At 39.3% G+C, this 17898-nt stretch overlaps 2 protein-coding genes across 2 annotated transcripts; one reads left to right on the top strand and one right to left on the bottom strand.

The window, feature by feature from the left end:
• Positions 1-330: 330 nt before the first annotated feature.
• Positions 331-8859, bottom strand: LOC135632419 (probable ethanolamine kinase). The gene is made up of 11 exons (XM_065140985.1): positions 8486-8859; positions 6521-6612; positions 6119-6225; positions 4437-4542; positions 3512-3634; positions 3274-3365; positions 2987-3071; positions 2788-2893; positions 2630-2696; positions 808-900; positions 331-712 (listed from the first exon to the last, which is right to left on the bottom strand). Exons 1-11 carry the CDS (start codon positions 8638-8640, stop codon positions 548-550), a joined length of 1191 nt encoding a protein of 396 aa, XP_064997057.1. The 5' UTR covers positions 8641-8859; the 3' UTR covers positions 331-547.
• A 384-nt stretch (positions 8860-9243) lies between these two features.
• On the top strand, positions 9244-10110 carry LOC103977814 (uncharacterized). The gene has a single exon (XM_009393443.3). It carries the CDS (start codon positions 9282-9284, stop codon positions 9903-9905), a length of 624 nt encoding a protein of 207 aa, XP_009391718.2. The 5' UTR covers positions 9244-9281; the 3' UTR covers positions 9906-10110.
• Positions 10111-17898: the final 7788 nt, after the last annotated feature.

Here is a 17898-nt window from a genome sequence, read left to right as displayed (position 1 = left end):
AAATCATCAAAAACCAATTAAGTAATTAATTTTATTATTATATTTATACATACTCTCTTAAGAAATATATTTATCTTAAATTTATTTGGATTCTTAAAAGAAATCATAAATGATTTGAAGTTAAAAATACAAATCAACGACCCAAAGTCAGTGGCGCAGCAATGATTAGAGGGAATCTGTCGGTGTACTAAGAATTCCCACGGTAGAAAGAACAACTACATTTTTAAGTACCGCGAGTTCTCGCATTATATAATAGTCAGTATAATTCCTGTTGCATTGCTGTCTGTACTTTCTCTTAAGAGCTCGTTTATTGAAATATACGCAATCCCATCACAACCTTCACTATAATTAGCAACTGTTGTCATGCCACGACTCCCAGAAAATATGTTCTGCTTCTGGATACAAGCAAAAAAGAATCGAAAGCAATCCGCGACTGTGAAATGCCCCCTGAAATCACAACACTCAATTAACTACTGAAACAAAGGGGGAAAGAATTGTTCTATATCTAAGGAAGCAGGGTGGCCGCATGCTCTCCGCTTTCATTATGCTAGTCTTCTGATGGAGGGCAACTGTTTCTTCTGCTGCTGCAGCTGATGGATCTTGAAAGATATTTCTGTGCCAGAGAGAAGCATCCTTCCTTTTGTTTCTTGTATTCGTGGAACCGAAGCAAGAAGTAGGAGAGATAATCAAAGTCGATCGGTGATACCTTTGCCTGTAGAAATCTCAGAAGAAAGTTAGAGAACTCCATGGTTGATGTCAACCTTAAAACCTGAGTGTTACCCTTGTTTAACATAAAAACATTTGTACCTGTATAAGAGCCCACAGAGCCCAGTAAATATGTGATGCTAGCCTGAACGTATTTGTTTCAATATAAAGGGCTTCAAGATCTTTGTCGGACACCTGTAAGCATCAGAGTATCGTGACGGTTGGAGTTTCACCATATTTAGGCAAAGAAGGAAAAAAAAGATGACACAGATTTATGCACTCCTATGTCCATGAACATGACTAGAGAAGAAATTTTCACTGCACAATGAATCACTCTCTTTCTCAATCCTTAAAAACAGTCACTAACAATTGCGAAATCCTTAGTTCTCTAGTAATTATCTCTGTGGACTTTGGAATGCAGGATAAAATTATGAGAAGAGAAACAGTAATCTTTGAATGAATTATTTTTACATGGAACATGCATGTTAGTACCATATTTCATCCGGGGAATTTCTTTTTTGTATGCTGAGTTCTAAATTGATTCTTTATCAATTTTTATGTGATCAAAACAGTGTATACGTGATTGTATATTAGTACTAGTTATGTATCTATCATTTTCAACCTCGGCTGAACTACTGAACCTTGAACCTCATTTGCTGGTTCAATCACCATTTGATTTCTTGTGACATAGCACCTCTTCCATTTCATAGTTAGGGGTGTAAGTTGGTACACTGTTTGTGAACAGCTCAGACTAGGCCTTGTTTTAAGTCTAAACCCAACTTGTATGTATTATGTAAACGATTTAAGCTGAGCCCAAAGCCCCTTTTATCGTTCAACAGCTTTATGAGAAGATCCCAAATTAACCTACTTCGCTCAGGCTGAGATCCATAAGAGCTGGGATATATGTTTTTTAATGTGTATTAATTAATCTGATTTATCACAACATTACCTTGGTCTAACAGCTTATGTAACAAAAAGGATTCGAAATCCTAACTCGTATTCCCACCTCACAACATCTCCTATTCTATTTCTTGAGGCATTGATACTACCCTTACAGCTTGCATCTGAGCAGACACTCCCTCCTCTGCTATCCCTACCTCCAACTCCACCTAATTTGCCTGCCATTGGGCCCTTGTCTTCCACTGTGGATACCTCCACTGCATGACCAACCCATTGTCCAAGCTCAAATAAAACCAACTTAAACTTGCCAGGATTCAGTCAACCCAAGCATGAGTTCTTGTCCAACTCAATCAAACAAAAGCAACTCCCTTCTTTGGTTGTGTAGGACTTAAAGAAGGGCCTATTCATTCAAGTTTGCTCACTTACACCACTACTCATATTTAAGTTGTTCTTCAATTTTCAGTTGTTCCATGCTCCATATGACTTTATTCACCTTTTTTCATTTTATCTTTACTAATCACCATCACCTTCCAAGCTCAGAATAAATTTATTTTATCTTAACTACAGAAATTTGATCAAGGCCACAGCCTTCTTTTTTATCAATCTAAATCATTGCCTAAATCTAGGTCTTGCAAAATCTAGCAAAGACCATTGCAAAACAATACAACTGATCAAAAATTATTTTGATTTAAATTTCATTAAATGAATAAGCAAAATGACAACAAAACCTACAAGAACATCATTTTACACTTTGGAGACATGTGAAGGGAATTTAGCATACAGCATGAAGTCATACGAACATAAACATACAGATATAAATTATGTTATACGAGATGAGACAAGTCAAAGCCAAAGCTTCTTATCATGTTCAATGTATTTCATAGTTTTTAGCAAAATGAAGCATGAAAATGTTATCCTTCTTAAAATAATATCTCCACTAATCATACAAACTTAATCATGAATTTTAATGATAACACAAATATGCTGCTGATAAATGCAAAATTATACCATCAAGTTTATATACCTCATGTGGTTTATCAGATTCTAAATAACTCCTGAAGAAATGATATTGTGCATCTTTATCTGGATATCTGTTACAATACATAACCAGCAAAGTCAACATTATTTCATATCAATATTAAGCAGAGAATTCAATTGAAGAATTAGGGAACGGCAACATACAAGCTGTAGTCACAGTCAAAGCCTGCATATTCATTAAAGTGGTTTGCAATGTCATAGCCTCTATAGCTGTATGATCCATACTCAAAATCAATGAAGTAGAGTCTCCCTAGAGTTGTGAGGCATTTGACACCAAAAAGGTAAATTAGTATCAAGATTCTAGAGAAACCAAAGGCATGTTGTGGGATGCCATAAAATTCACCTTCTTTGTCATTTAGCATCAGATTCCCAGAGAGCAAATCATTGTGGGCAAAGACAACAGGGGCATTAAGAAGATCAGTCAGATCCTGTTGGCAGATCTCAAGTGAAAAAGTTCTTATTATTATAACAAGATTCACGTCCTTAGAAACCAAAAAATGCTGGTAAAGCAGTCAGTTACTTGAGCAACTATCATAAATTTACTTCTCATAAAAGCTGTAGCTTTTTTACCAGACTGTTTGTTCAAAAGTGTAGTTTCTTGAAATAAAAACAACCAACTAATCAGAGTACCTTCAGTTCATTAATTTCAGCCTGGATTTCTTGGAATGAGATTGATTCATATGTCGCTTGCTTTGCACTATCTTCAATCTTTAATGCCGCAGCTGCAAGCAATGTTCTTATTCAGGATCAGAAGGAAGTCAACATGATGATTCTAGAAAATTTGCATAACAATGCCAAAAATAATGTGGTGCCCAAGGAACAGTTTTCAATATTGATCAATATAAAGAGCAAGAGCAAAATCTGCCACCTTCGTCAAGAAACTTGAATATATCATTCCACAGATGTGGTTCTTTAGAACCTGGTATTGCCACTTTATGGAATTGACGAAGTTGCCTAGCTATCTTGAAAGCTATTTTAGGATCGCTCATATCTGAAAACCAATAACTAAGTTTGTGTCAGCAAAAACATGATGCCAGAAATTTGAAGTATTCAAAAAAAGAAATAAAAAAAAGACATTTTCAGTACACAATTATACAAGTCTCTGAGCAGACGACAAAGCATGAAGCAAGGTGGGTATCTGGAGGAAAGGTAATGTCTAGAACATTAACATCATTACTACCACGGTTTATATCAGAAAATGTAAGACAGGTTGTGAGAGCAACAATAAGCAGGGTTAACTAACTAATAAAAGTTATAATGCTATAGCAAACAAACGAACAACTCAGCAAGTATCTAACTTTACAGATAAGACTCATTCTTTTCAATCTTAAGGAATACAAAAGAAGCTAAACAAGACTGCCATCACTTTTAGCCTACATCCTAGTTGTATCATGACTAAATTTAACATCTACTTTGTTCTTCTAGTATTCACAATCTCTTTCTCCCGTCGATTGCTTTTCTGTTATTACTCTGTTTGGTCAACTTTAGCAGGCCATGAATCACGGACATGCACATGTACATAAAATACATTAAAAAAAGGCAAAAAGTAGATTTATAATACATCTTGAGCTCCCCCACAAGTGTCAGGAACCATCCAGCAAATGTCAGTATCTGACAAAGACACCACGAGTGCTTGGTAGTGGGTAAGTCTAGCAAAAGCTTGCACAAACATGATCAAGAAGAAACATTGTTATTTGAAAGTAGTGGTTAAACAGTATGTTAACCAAAGAAGCTATCAGCATCTTACTTATTGTGGGTTTATTGTTAGAAGAATGAACAAAGTATATGCTTACCTGATGGTGAAAGTGTACGAGCATCAATGAAAGATTGAACCATGCCATTCCCAAATATCCCTAGCAACTTTGCACCAAATCCTGCAGCCGATAGATGTGGTAGGGCCTAAACATGATGGTGAATAGAGGTGAGTACATGCAATCGGAATACGGTGCATAGCAAATATTTTTAAGCTAGAAAAACTTTGAAAAGTTCTTGACTTTCGTGTTTATAATGCAAATAATAACACGTAGGAACAGATTGTATCAAAAAAGTATTATTGAAAGTTCATTTTACAGGTGATCATTGTTCCCTCACTGGATATGGTTCAGCAAGAGAACAATATCACACTATTTTATTGAAAATAAACACTGAATTGCAATAACGATTCCCCTAAGATTGAAGGTTCTAGGTTCAAGTGCCAAAATAAATTCAACAATGGTGGACTAATGATTTAGGAAAGAAAACATCAAAATGTGGCTCCAGCAAGATCAATAATTTTAATAAACATTGGACAGGAAGTAAATTATGAAGTTTCAATCCAAGTTTGACGGAAACAATCAAATTACATAGAAAACATGATAAGACTTCTTGAAATAAGCCTCTAAGGGAGGAAAAAGAAATAGATAGATGCATACATATGAAAAAGTTGGTCTTAGTGGAAATAGTGCAACACAAATTCCATGCCAAAGTAGGGGTTTGAAATAGTTTTCCGTCAGTAATTGACATACTCAACTAAAATCTCATTAGTTGCGACATCCCGCCAAGCACAAATATGCAAGTCTGATGTCCCTCCAGCATATAAAGACCTACTGTAACTTATACCATTTTCTATGTCTCCACTGACTCCAATGAAGGCTGTATATCCAGCATCAACTCCTGCAGCATGAACATCCCATATTCTCCCACTTTGAAATTTCTCTTTTCTCCACTTGGAGCCTTGATACAGCTATTGCTTCCTTCCTCCCTCTCATCACCTAGGCATTATCAGTGGCCATGAAAAGTTTCATACTATATTAATTAACGAAATATTTGGAATGAAACAGCCACAGGATTAGATCACAAGCAGAGGAAACACTACATGGAGAGAAGGAAAAGAAGAGCATTAGATGCAAGAGCATGGTGAAGGAAGATCAAAGGATGGCAAGGTGCTGCAATGTGCTAGGAATGGCAATTGTGGTTTATATATGAAACGAGATCAACTAGTCTCGACAACAAGCATCATTTCATGACCAACAGAACATTCAGTTCGTGCCATTTTTGGTCCTACTAAGAACAGTTCCTGGTTTGATGGGTCACCAGTTCAATCATCAGTTTCAAAAAGTTTGCACCAGTTTTTTTTTTTTTTTTAATGAGCTTTTTTTCTTATATGGACCAAACCAACCAACAGTTAACATGGTCCAACCAAATGGTCAGAACCAGTTCTGTGAAATTGGTGTTAATTTGTAAACCATACATAACCATAATGCATGCACATGACATAATAAAAATAGAGAAGATGGCATAAGTATATTATCTGGAACAAAAGTCTGATCACTGACACATTTAACTTCATCAAGAAAGAAATCACATTCACATGACTACAGATGTTAAATTTAGTATAAAATGAATCTTAGTTTACTTGCTATATTATACCTCTTTCAAGAGGTTTATGTTATGTTATCTTGCTTGATATTATTAGACTCAAGTTTTTGAACACAACCTGCAACTCTCTTTTGCGATCAATCACCAAATCTGTATTTGGGCCATACAATCTAACAGTCAGAGAATCACTGTTTCCACGGTCGTCTCTTACAGAGACCTTCAGCACTGCAAGAATTGCAAGTGTTATGGCATTAAATGATGAAATTTTGTTAATGAATCAAATCTTATAAGGTACGCAGAGAATATCAGACAAATGTAAAGAAAAAAAAAAGCTCATAGAAAGATTGGTTTTCAATGTTCTAATTTTATGCTGACATATGCAAGGCTTACACAAGGTTGAATGCAACAGTCTGTTCAACACTAGTTCACTGTCAACTGACTGCAACCCAACAAATGCAACAAACAATTGGGAAAAATGAGAAGATAACAAGAAAAGGTATAAAGTTTAACCAGAACTTACAAAGATTTGTGATACCACCGGAAACTGTCTCAATTGAGAAACAAGATTCATCAAGAGATGACCACCTCTTAAACAAATCCTTGCATAGATCTCTAAGAAATAAAAACATAACGAAATAAGAATATCAGCATATCCTTTGAAAAATTTCAGCCAAATGTGAAGGAAGGTGCTGTCATGGTACATCATAATAAAAGGAAGTCACATAATTAGCAAAATTTTGAAATTGTTCAGAAGTAAATATTTGGAATCAGAAACATAAGTATTACCAAAAAGTTGCACAGGTTCTTTTTCTGTAAACCAAGCAATTCTCTATGGAAACAACTCTAACACTCAAAAGATTTACATAAAAAAAACATAGGACAAATATTTAAGAAAAATAGGTTCATGATCAATAGACTAAGTTCTTGTTATTGGAGAACAATATCCATAAGAAAAAATAGATCAGTAGTTCACAGTACTATTTACAAAATTTGGCAATCTAATGATTCTAAATTAAAACAAAAAGTTCTCTTCATGGTGTCACGGACAAAACTATAAATAGAATGTTTGATATAATGCTTATGTATGTTTGTGTCTTTCGGTTTTGTTCATGCTTTGCACAGCATGTAAAGGGCTGATAGTAGGCTTAGCAACCCCATTTTCTTTGGTTTTGGTGGCAATCTTAGGCTTGTAAACAAAGGTTGTGTCATATGGGCACTTATGAGGATTTTGATCTATAGTGGACCATTTTGGACCCTTTGTTGTGTGACCGTTCAGACCTTGTGAAATATGTTTGTAATTTGCATTGGCTATAAAGTATTTGCTGAAATAATTGCTTGTGGATCCCAAGTGAAACGTTTTTTCTAACCCGTTTTCTTTTTTGTAGATCCTAAGGGACCGTAGGAGGTTTCGGGGAGGCTAACATTTGCAGACGGACATACAAATGTGCTGTACGACTTAGGCAAAACTAGCTAAATACGTGACAACGAGGGAAAATGAGAGATATAATATCAAAATATGATTTTTTAAAAAAAACCACATAAAGCAAAACAAAACTTAGACAAATGAAGTAACTGGGAGTCCAAAGCCAGTCAGCTATTTTTCGTACAGCCACATTTTCATATCCTTTGACTAATGCATATAGGTCAAGAGGAGAGTGGAGTACAAGAAGCATTAAAGGAGTGATATAAAGGCCCAAAGCTCATAACAAAAAGACCTGAAGGTTCAAGATTAGCATGTTTCAACTGCAGAATTTTTCTTTTTGGCTTAAGATAATGGTCTATGTATATATTTCTCTTCGATATCTTTTTGAGGTAATATAGCATCAGATCATTTCCCCGTCAGTCAGAAACACAGTAACATAGTTCTTCCAGACTTTTTTCTCCGCCTCTGCACTAATAGATCACTGCGTTAGGGTTTTTAGATCAGTTCCTAAATAAGAATCATAATCTCCTGCTTCACGCTTTCTATTTTGAGTGTCACAACATTTTTCTATTTATTCAACAATATGTACTACGAACAACATTGTTGGGCTTCAGTCTGTCCAAATTAACCTTATCTAGAGAAAAAGGGGAATCTTTTCAATACAGATCCATAAATTCATTTATGTGATTTCCAACATTGAAATTAGACATATGGCAACATGGTGACATCCGCAAGCAGCTAACTCTCTAGCTGACCAAGCTCAGCCGGTCAGAAGCTCGAACAAACTGCCAGAAACGTTCAATACTTCCAACACACGGCCAATGCACCAGGCTCCTGCCAATGCCGGTCTCGGGTACACAGTCATACTTCTGCAAGCAGATGGGCCGTTTCCCTGTTTACCTAAGTCTCAAAGGAGCCACGTCATTCACATGAATTCACCAATGCCCAAAGCCACACACGAGAAATAACAAGCCTGAACAAAGCAAATTCTCTAAAATGCCAGCAAGGGGGGTAAAATTCAAAGAAAACGTAAAAAATCAAGAAGATGGGAGGAGAGCTGACACGACGCGGGGCTTCATCTGGTCGAGAGGGAGGGAGATGTCGATCGCCATGGAGGAGGAAGGTATCGACGGGGCCGCCCTCTCTGCCTTCTTCTCGGCTGCTCTCTCGTCTTTCATTCCGGTAAGCGCGTCGTAGTTCTTGACCTCCTCTCCCATTTCGTCCTCTCCCTTTCTATTTGTAGCTCTCTCTATCGATCTACGTCGGGTGTTGTGCAGGCGGAGGAATTAAGAGGCAGAGAAGAAAGAGACGGAGAGGACAGGGAGAAGAAAGAAAGTGTGAGATTGGAAGGTCCGATCAAAACGGAGGCTTCAAAATTAGGGTTCATCGAACGAGTAGGAACTCAATATAATCGCACTTCGGGTCGAACACCTGCGACGGAGAAACCATGGCCAGTGACGACCGCATGCGTCCACGTGTACCGGAGGATAACCGTGTCTCAAACGATCCTAACCGTCCACGTGTACCTAGAGACCGTGGTGTGTGTGCGTCCCGCGGGCTCCCGATCCGAACCAGGAGAAAAGATTTGATCACCAAAACAGCGATCGGAGTCGAACGTGACATCGGACGATAGAAGCCGTCCACGTGTATACGATGAAACCGTAGTGAGAGTATCTACCGCGGCATCTCCCGCTCTCGATTCGATTCTCCCGGCATCTTCCACCCCGATCCCTCTCCCATCCTACGGCCCAGAATTCATCTCCAGTGCCCTTTATATATGTATATATTTCCACACTCCTTTTCCTAACCCACCACCGTCGCTCACTCACCAACTGCTGCGCTTCCTCTTCTTTCCGTGATGGACCTGCTCGAGGTGCCACTCGACGCCATCGCCTTCCGCCTCTACTCCCTCCCCGCGGCCGCGGCGGCAGCCAGATCGGACTGGGCCTGCCTGGTCCTCCTCGCCGCCGCCGCCGCCGCCGCCGCCCTCGGCCTCTGGGGCATCAGGATTGTCGGCTCCAAACCCGACCCCCCGACCCCCACCTCTCCTCCTCCCCCTCCCGTGCCCAGCCTGCCCGTCTGCCCGCCCAAGTCGCAAACGCCGGTGGGGAAAGAGGCCGCTGCCGCTGCGTGGAGGGCGAGCTGTCACGCGGAGGAGGCCAGCACCCCGAAGTCTCGGTTCATGGCGTACTACGCCGCCTCGACCGACAGTCTGTACGAGGACTGCGCCCGTGGCGACGGCTTGGGGGAGGGAGAGGAGGAGGACGTTGACAGCGTCAGCGACGTCGATCGACGAGTGACGGCGCCTTGGAGCGGCGGTGGCTGCGGCTTGGAGTGGGCGGTCGTCCAAAGGAGGGGGGACTTGGGGTGGTACCGGTACCAGGACATGACGGCGCTCGACGGCAGCGTGGTCAAGCTGTGGGACGGACGCGACGGCGGGTTGACGGCGACGGCCGGGAGGCGTTTGCGCCGGAGGCCGTAGGGGGGTAAAACGGGAATTAACGAAAGAAATTCTTAAAATGTATAAAATTATCTACAAATGAAGTTACATTTTTGCCCTCTACTGCTGCAATGAAGCTCCCCTTAATTCGAGGGTAGAAATGGAATTCGAAGTAGTAAATCCTGCGCTTGGAAACATTAAAGATTTGGGCGAGAAAAAAAAAGGCTCGTCTTTTGTTTGGTTGGTGATGTCAAATGCGTCATCAAAGTCGCATCTAAATTTCACATTGATCAACAACTTTTGGTGGCTAATAATTGAATCATGTCACCAACCCCACAAGGCATGATTTAATGCCAAGGATATGCTTTTGTCGAATTCAACAAATCAAAATTGGTGTTTTTTGTGTTCATCCGTCTACTAAATCTAAGTTTTTGTTTCTCAATGCTTGCTACTAGTTGAAGGTTCATAAGTTCCCATCAAAATCCACTCGAGTAAAAGCAACTAATGGCGTGTGCAGCGAGTAATTATTTGGGTTCTAATTGATTAATCAACCCACTCAAATAGTGATAGGCCACCCAACTCGGTCTGTCTCTTTCGGAAAATAATTGTTCATGGGAAGGAAGGAAAAAGATGGCGAAGTCTATGGATCCCATTCTTGTCCTACCTCACCTTTAACATAACATTGACATGATTGTAGATATCCCCATCTAACCTTGTTGGGTGGGTGATGATGGCAGCTTACAAACCATATCATAAGCAGCTTAGTAGTGTACATTTAGACCATACTCTATGAGAACAGATTACAAGTTTTAATTATGATGAAAAGGATGATAGAGGGTGAGTCCTGGCATCATCACAAAAATAATTCACCCTTTTAGGGAACCTGCATCACCAAACAGTGAAACAGGCCACTGATGAGGATCCACTTGCAAGCTAAAAGCTGGGGACAATTTGTACCAGGGCATGTCATGGAAACTAATAATCTGATGTGAACTTTTTGATGTGGAGAATATAATTAGGCAACTGGTTTATAATAAAGCACAATCTTCTATGATCAAAGCTCGGAGTTGATCAATTTCTTAGTAAACAAGTGCCCACTGAAGGCATTTTATACTGATGCTGCTGATTAGGCAACACACATCTGAATAATTCAGATTTTTCTAGATAATTTCTTCCCTAATTGACTGTCAGTAGACATGTGAATTCGTCTAAACAAATTCAAAGAAACATAGTTATGTCTGGAGAATCAGATTGTGTTTGGTGATCTGTGTGTGGTGTTACAAGTGAGGCACATGAACTTCCCAGTGCTGTGGAAGTATAGGGTTACACTACAAAATCTCTGGGATCCGAGATGTGAACAACAATTTATTCTCCATATGTTTGTCCTTTAGGATCACAAAATGATCATCGAATCTGTAGTATGTCAGGTTCTAAATGCAAGCAATCACTGAAATTAAAAAGTGCTGTAAATAAAATTTTGACTTAGCTACTGACAAGTATGATTTTGATTGTTCAAGCTATAATAATAATTCGGATTCAATCATGGTCCTTTTTGAGATGATCTCTGTCAAGATCACCATTCTCATTGTCTCTCCGATATGCTAAGAGTGAAGAGAGTGAAAGGAGATTCCAAGAAGGTAGTAGCTGATTTTTACTGCTGTTTTTGTTTCACATAACCACAGTGCATGTCAGATATATCCTACATAGAACTCCATAAAGCAAGTCAAGCATGACAATAATTATGGATGGATAAAACAGACGATTACATCGAGTGTAAGAAACTGAGACACTTCAAAGAAGCAACTGCCAAGTTGATGCAAGTGGAACCTGAAAAGTAAGAGAAAAAAGAAGTGCACCTGCACCATCATCACAAGAACAGCCTGTTTCAGAGTCTCTGATGAAACAGGCTTGAAGGTGGAATTTTAATGCTGCATCAAGTAGAAAAATACACTTTAGACGCAAAGGTAGAAAAAGACCATGAGAATTAGACTATATGCTGCACAATAAAGGTATCTTTTTTAGTAGAAGAAATATACTTTGGGTTCTCAAAACACATTGGTTGCACTCAGCAAAAGACCTCTAAGAACTAAGAGCAGTGAACATCTTTCTTGTGTTCCAGGAATTACTTGATGCTCACTGTCTATGTCCTTTGCTTATTGGTAACTCGATTAATAAAAAAAGGTGGGAGCATCTCAAGGGGGCCATTGGTACCACATGATCTTCAAGGACCAGACACGATATCAGACAAAAACAGAGAAAAAGGAAGAAAAAAAATAATAGATTTATCAGAGTTCAGAGGTAAAATGAGTCAGGAAGGAGCAGGATGTTCATTAGAATGTATTCAACATGCAATTTGGTGACCTTGGCTTTCAAGATCATGACAAACAAGATAAATCTCGGCTTGATCCGTGGTGGAGCAAATACCAGGCATTGATGCAGCAACTTTGGGACCAAGAGATCCTGAAGTCTCATATGACTGTCATCTCAAACTGGTCTAATGATGTTGGTAAAAAGAAATGAGAGAAAGTACGAACATCACAAGAACTAGTACATATGATGCCGTAGAATGATACACGATGTTGGATAAAGAGCATCCAACCAAGAGCAGCTGAATCAGACACAGCTAAGAAGCAAGCAATAAGTGCTAATTACTCACTTGTGTATGTGTTTCATGTGCAGCCCACACCAACCAGTGCCTGGCGCAGTGTGTCATGTTGAGGTACAGAAGCCACATGCAGTCTTGCCCTGCGATACTGACGAGATTAATGACCAGATTTTGTGCATTGGCACGATGACTCTCATGTCAATCAAGCATATATAGTGAGCCTAATTGCTCCAGAAGTCTTACCCATCATACACTGCTGCAAAGAGGTGAAGCCTCCATTATCCTCAGCAGTGGAGCTCATCAACCACCCCCTTCATCTGTTGCAAGAGTAACAAGTACAGGAGACTCCTCACAACTCTGCATAACACCTCTTCACAGCTGCGCTTGCCATTCTATCATCATGATAGAAGTGCATGCCCCGGTGGAATCAAACCCATTGTTGTGTTGGAGAAGCATACGACGGAAGTGATACTAATCACACGCCATCTGATACCATATTTGTCAGGCTATTGACACATATCACATCCTCATAAGCTGCTGATTGCTCAGAAGCCTACAAAAGCACACCACATCAATGCACTTCGGAGTACAAGGCGAAAGAAAAGTTCATCGAGCCAAATTTCACTAGGGGAAAAAAAAAATCCTCTTTTTTGTTTCTCAGACATAAAAAAAATTGGATCATGGCCATACAAAAGGCATAAGATGAGAACTAAATAGAGTCACCTCCACTGTCATGAAGAAAGAATGCCTTGCTCTGTTAGAAATGAGCAATTAGGCACTAAAAAGTCAATTTTTATTAGTGGAAAGGAAGAAAGATTCTGTGCAGGAAAGGGAATTAGGATTGTTGCCAAGAAGCAGCAAGAGTAGCAAAACTCTAATGTTTGGTACATATCCATCAGCAACAAAGTTAATTGTCATTATAATGTATTCATCTGATACATGCTATGAAAAGTGGCAAAAGGTCTAGTAGATGAATGTAATGTCATCATAGAGACCTGTGCCACATAATAATAATAATAATAATAGCTATAGTAGAGATAATTGTCACCAGAAAAAAGGAACACATGTATGGATACATATTCTGCACATGCAACACTATTGTCTTAGAATGTCAATGTCATTCTCATGAGCATTGACATTCCAACAAGAACCTTGATAACCTTTTCCTCACCATCCTTATCAACAAAAGTCACAGATATCCTGCACATTTGCCAAAGGCATAAAGAATAAAGTTCCACTTTTGTGGCATTATGACCAACCACAAGAATATTTCAAAAGATCAATAGAAAATTTCCAACTTTTTTAAGTTTGGGAGTGGAGATCAGGGTGCAAAAACACAATCCAGTAAGATCAATTTCTAGATATGACAAGAAATCAACCATAATATGACAAGAAGAAAGGCAAATAAAGTATTTTCCCTTTTCAGGTAGCAAGAAAATTTCCCACCCAATGATTATGAATTTTTGCAGGTATTTGACTGCATGAAGAATGGGAGAAAACAAACTCCAACAAGTAGAAGGAGAACATGTCTCAAATATGTGGTAAATCTGAAGGCAGAATTAATGACATTGGAGGCTTAAAGAATTATCTACAAAGGGCCTATGACATCAGTAACACTTTGATCCAAAATTCAATGTAAAAAAGAATTGTATCCCAAAAATGAGTGTGATTAAAGAAGCACAAGAGAACAAGTGATCCTCAAAACAGTCACAAGCTATGATGTAAGGAGTACAATGAGATGGATACACTTATTGTTCCTCATGTTTCCAATCTACTATTCTCCAAGTAAAAATGTCCAAAGTTGTAGAATATACAGTCCTGTAAGTGAGCTAACTACATGATGTTTAGAAGTAAAGAAAGAATGCATGCAGATAATGTAACAATGAGGGTACATTCAAGCCTCAAACTTTTTCATTGTTATTGTAGAATAACTAGCAAGATTAGCACAGGCAAAGTGAAATTAATGGATACAACCCACACTGTTTAGATAACAAAACCAACATGAAATTAATGGATACAACCCACATTTCCATGACATCATCACTGGAAATGAGATTACACAGCGTTGACTTCTTTTTTAAGTGATGACTTATGCATATAACCCACAGATTCCTTTTAAGATTGATTATTTTTTCATGATATGGTAGACCTAATAAATACTAAAATCGAATTTTCTGATGAAAATAGCAACAACAAAAAAAAAAAAGAAAGAAAGCCTAATGTGGCAAAAATAGAGAAAAAAAATACAGTGGATTGAAAACTCTATGATTACAGAAAAACATTTTAGGTAATTTAATAATTATGTATTTAAAAAATTCTAATATTATTATAGTCATCAATTATTGTTAGAAATAATAAAAATAACATTCATATGTTATCACTTTAAAATACGTGCAGACACTTGATCGCACACCTTTAAGATGCGCATCCGGGCCGCCAAGGTCTCCCATTGATCTTGTCTTGGGCTTCCAATTGCAGGCCCATGTGTAACACAGTGCCCGTTCTCAGACACAGCTTCGATGCCATCATCCTTCTTCACAAGATCCAAGCAACCAAAGACAAAGAACAGTCATCAGGTACTCACTCCAATCTCTCTCTCTCTCTCTCTCTCTCTCTCCATTTGATGCAGAGATGGGGTGGCTTAACAGTTGCGTTCTGATAAGGGAGCCTGCAGTTTTCACTGTGCCGGTGGGGTTGATGGTAGGGGTAGGGTTTCAGAGCTTGTTTGGTTCATTATCCTGATTCCCTTTCCAAAAATTGTCCTGTCCATTGTTTTCCATGAAGATTTTGAGGAATCATCACTAAGGTATCATGTGGGAGTATGGCTGCAGTCTACAATGTTAGACGAGTAATGCATGTATGATACACATTACCATTGCCAAAGTATTTATACGTACATATATGTTCCTAGAGATGTCATCGAGAACAGCCACAGATTTCTTCTCAACAAAAAGAACAAGAGTTGAATGATGGAACAGCATCCGAGAAATATGCATCTCAGTTGAATGTTCTCAATGATCGAGTACACAATCTGTTCTGCAACACTTGCAGAGCTCCAAGGGATTCACGTTCTCAACAATCTCTCTCTCTCTCTTCGGTAGACAAACAAGACAACCCATCCGAAACTACTGTTTAAGATCACGTTCTGATACCCACCAAGATCTGATGCGCTGGGTATCATGTGGTTGGTTCTTCCGAGCACAGTGGACATGTCTGCGGACTCGGTGGGTTGACCTGACAAGTTTCTGATGCGTGGTCAATGTTCACTTTTCATATCCAATGTCACTCATTTCTTCCTTTCAAAGCTCAGTTTCAATCTTTTTGAGGTTCTCTTTCTTTGAATCAGAGGTTGAGATGATGAATCCTTCAGCATCCACATGTCACAGATGCTTGCAAACAAGTGCAGTAAACATGGAGAGGCAGTGATGTGACGGTTCCCTGTTGCAGAGTTCATCATTAAGTGTTGGCGTGATTGACTCGAATGATCCAAGAGCTTCTCTGGTCGTTCACATGCTCACAACTACTTCCTTTCGAGGGCATCAACAGCTTGGTGATGGAAACAGATGACGAAGCCTATGCTCATCGCATCGACTGCGTCGACCACCAGCCACATGTGGGTTTGCATTACAATCATATCATCAAACACCTGAAACACAAGTGAATTTTCAGAAACTGAAGCTTCATTTCTCAGAAGACGAAATGCTAAAAGGTGAAGTAGAAATTATTTCTTTTCCACTAAATCGAGATACAAATCCAGGCATGACAGGTGCATGGTTATGTGATGGTTTAGCCACCTGAGCTGGACACCTATGGAGACTTGAGAGAAAAGCTATGCATGCAAATGTAGACATGAGAAAGAAAGGCCTGAGAGATGTGAATGGTATCAAGTTCCTGAAACACAAAGTTTTCAGAGACTGAGGCTTCATTTATTTTCAGCTGCAGTCCGATGTGGATGTAGACAGCATTTAGATGGAAGAAAAATATATATCTTTCACTGAATTGAAACACCAGTCCAAACATGAGGAATCTGCAGGCCTCCAGAGGCACCAACCAGCTGAGTTGCATGGCCAGAATTGGCTCCGGGGCCTCAAAAGTTGGCAGCAGTAAAATAATCCAAGGAAAAAGTTGCCATTTGGATCTTCCATTTGACAGAGCCTGTGGCAGCGGACGGGTGACAGGGATGGACATGGATGACCACACCGAGGCCGGCAAGAGCTTCTGCCTGCAAAGCATTAATAAGTCACAAGGCGGTTGGGAGAAAGCTTCACATATGATGACAGCCTATCATAAAGCTCTTCATCGACAGGTGAGTGCAAGCCACTCGGCCATCTCCCGCATTTATTAATGGCCTGTAAACCCTTGGATCCCAAGAAGCCACGTTGACTACAGCCTTGGGTGCATCTTCCTCCCTTTCTTTTCATGCAGAAATATCTGTGGTCTCGTCATTAGTACAACAAATCAGGCAGATGATGAGTTGGTCTTCCTCCCTTGGGTGCTCGTTGGAAATGGAATTGCTACAGCTTGGGGGTGGGTGATTTGGAGTGTCACCATCAATCTCCCCCTTCTCTTTGTTGATTATGAACATTGACCATGGAATATTTAATCTGCTTCATTTTGTGTTTTTGTCATCATCCTTGTGACACTATTTAATCTGCAACATTGTTTTTTTTATCCGTGAAGCAAATTCCAGACATTGGATCATACCTCAATGCTGACCTCCTTTAATGGTGGACTCGAACAGGAAGGAGGCTGTCATTATTGTGGCTTCTTCCTGTCATTAATCCAACCGAATGGTGAGTTCTGTTCCATCTCCTGCTTCAAATGTGGACTTCACAGCTCTGCAAGACATTCTCTCATTCGACTTCTCTGCAATTGACCCAGCTGTATGAAACACACAAATAGTCTTCACAGATCAAACAACAATGTTTCTTCGAGGAGGAGAAGCTCTCACGTCAGATACAGTAAGCCTCCGAGAGACCAAATCCTTATCATGCCTGTTTCATTTGCTTTAAAATGATGCTAAAGCTGGCCAAAGAACACTATCAAATAATTTCCAAGGAAAATAAAGAAGACGTGCATGAATCTAAGTTGATCATTTCCCATTCTGTGACCCATTCTATGACGACTTACAAATTGGTGCTTGTCGAGGATTGCAGGTGGAATGAGTTGACAATAATTGGTGCCAATTATATGCCCTTCTTTGCACTCAATCAAACAAAGGATACTCTGTTTCCTCTTCTCTACAGTATTTTGGGAGACAAGCTTGGAATCTACTATATTATCAGCCAACATAGTAAATTTAGGTTCTTTTGCATCTAAAACCAATGATCCAAATACCAACAATAATATAGATGGAGTAATACAGTAAATTTAGCTCGATATCGATCAGTATTTAACAGCTGATTATTTTTCTGAACGATATAGATGGAT

This window comes from Musa acuminata, chromosome BXJ3-3, assembly GCF_036884655.1.
Source record: "Musa acuminata AAA Group cultivar baxijiao chromosome BXJ3-3, Cavendish_Baxijiao_AAA, whole genome shotgun sequence".
NCBI classification, from domain to species: Eukaryota; Viridiplantae; Streptophyta; class Magnoliopsida; order Zingiberales; family Musaceae; genus Musa; species Musa acuminata.
The sequence above is the reverse complement of the archived record's forward strand: the minus strand, read 5'-3'. Positions and strand labels throughout refer to the sequence as shown.

Bases quoted from the DNA above. Each gene is read 5' to 3' on its own strand.
- LOC103977814 (XM_009393443.3), top strand. From the start codon at position 9,282: ATGGACCTGCTCGAGGTGCCACTCGACGCCATCGCCTTCCGCCTCTAC.
- LOC135632419 (XM_065140985.1), bottom strand. From the start codon at position 8,640: ATGGGAGAGGAGGTCAAGAACTACGACGCGCTTACCGGAATGAAAGAC. The intron at 3,366-3,511 runs GTGGCAGATTTT...CATTGCTTGCAG, and splicing joins ATTCAAGTTTCTTGACGAAG to CTGCGGCATTAAAGATTGAA. The intron at 713-807 runs GTACAAATGTTT...AGATTTCTACAG, and splicing joins CTCTGTGGGCTCTTATACAG to GCAAAGGTATCACCGATCGA.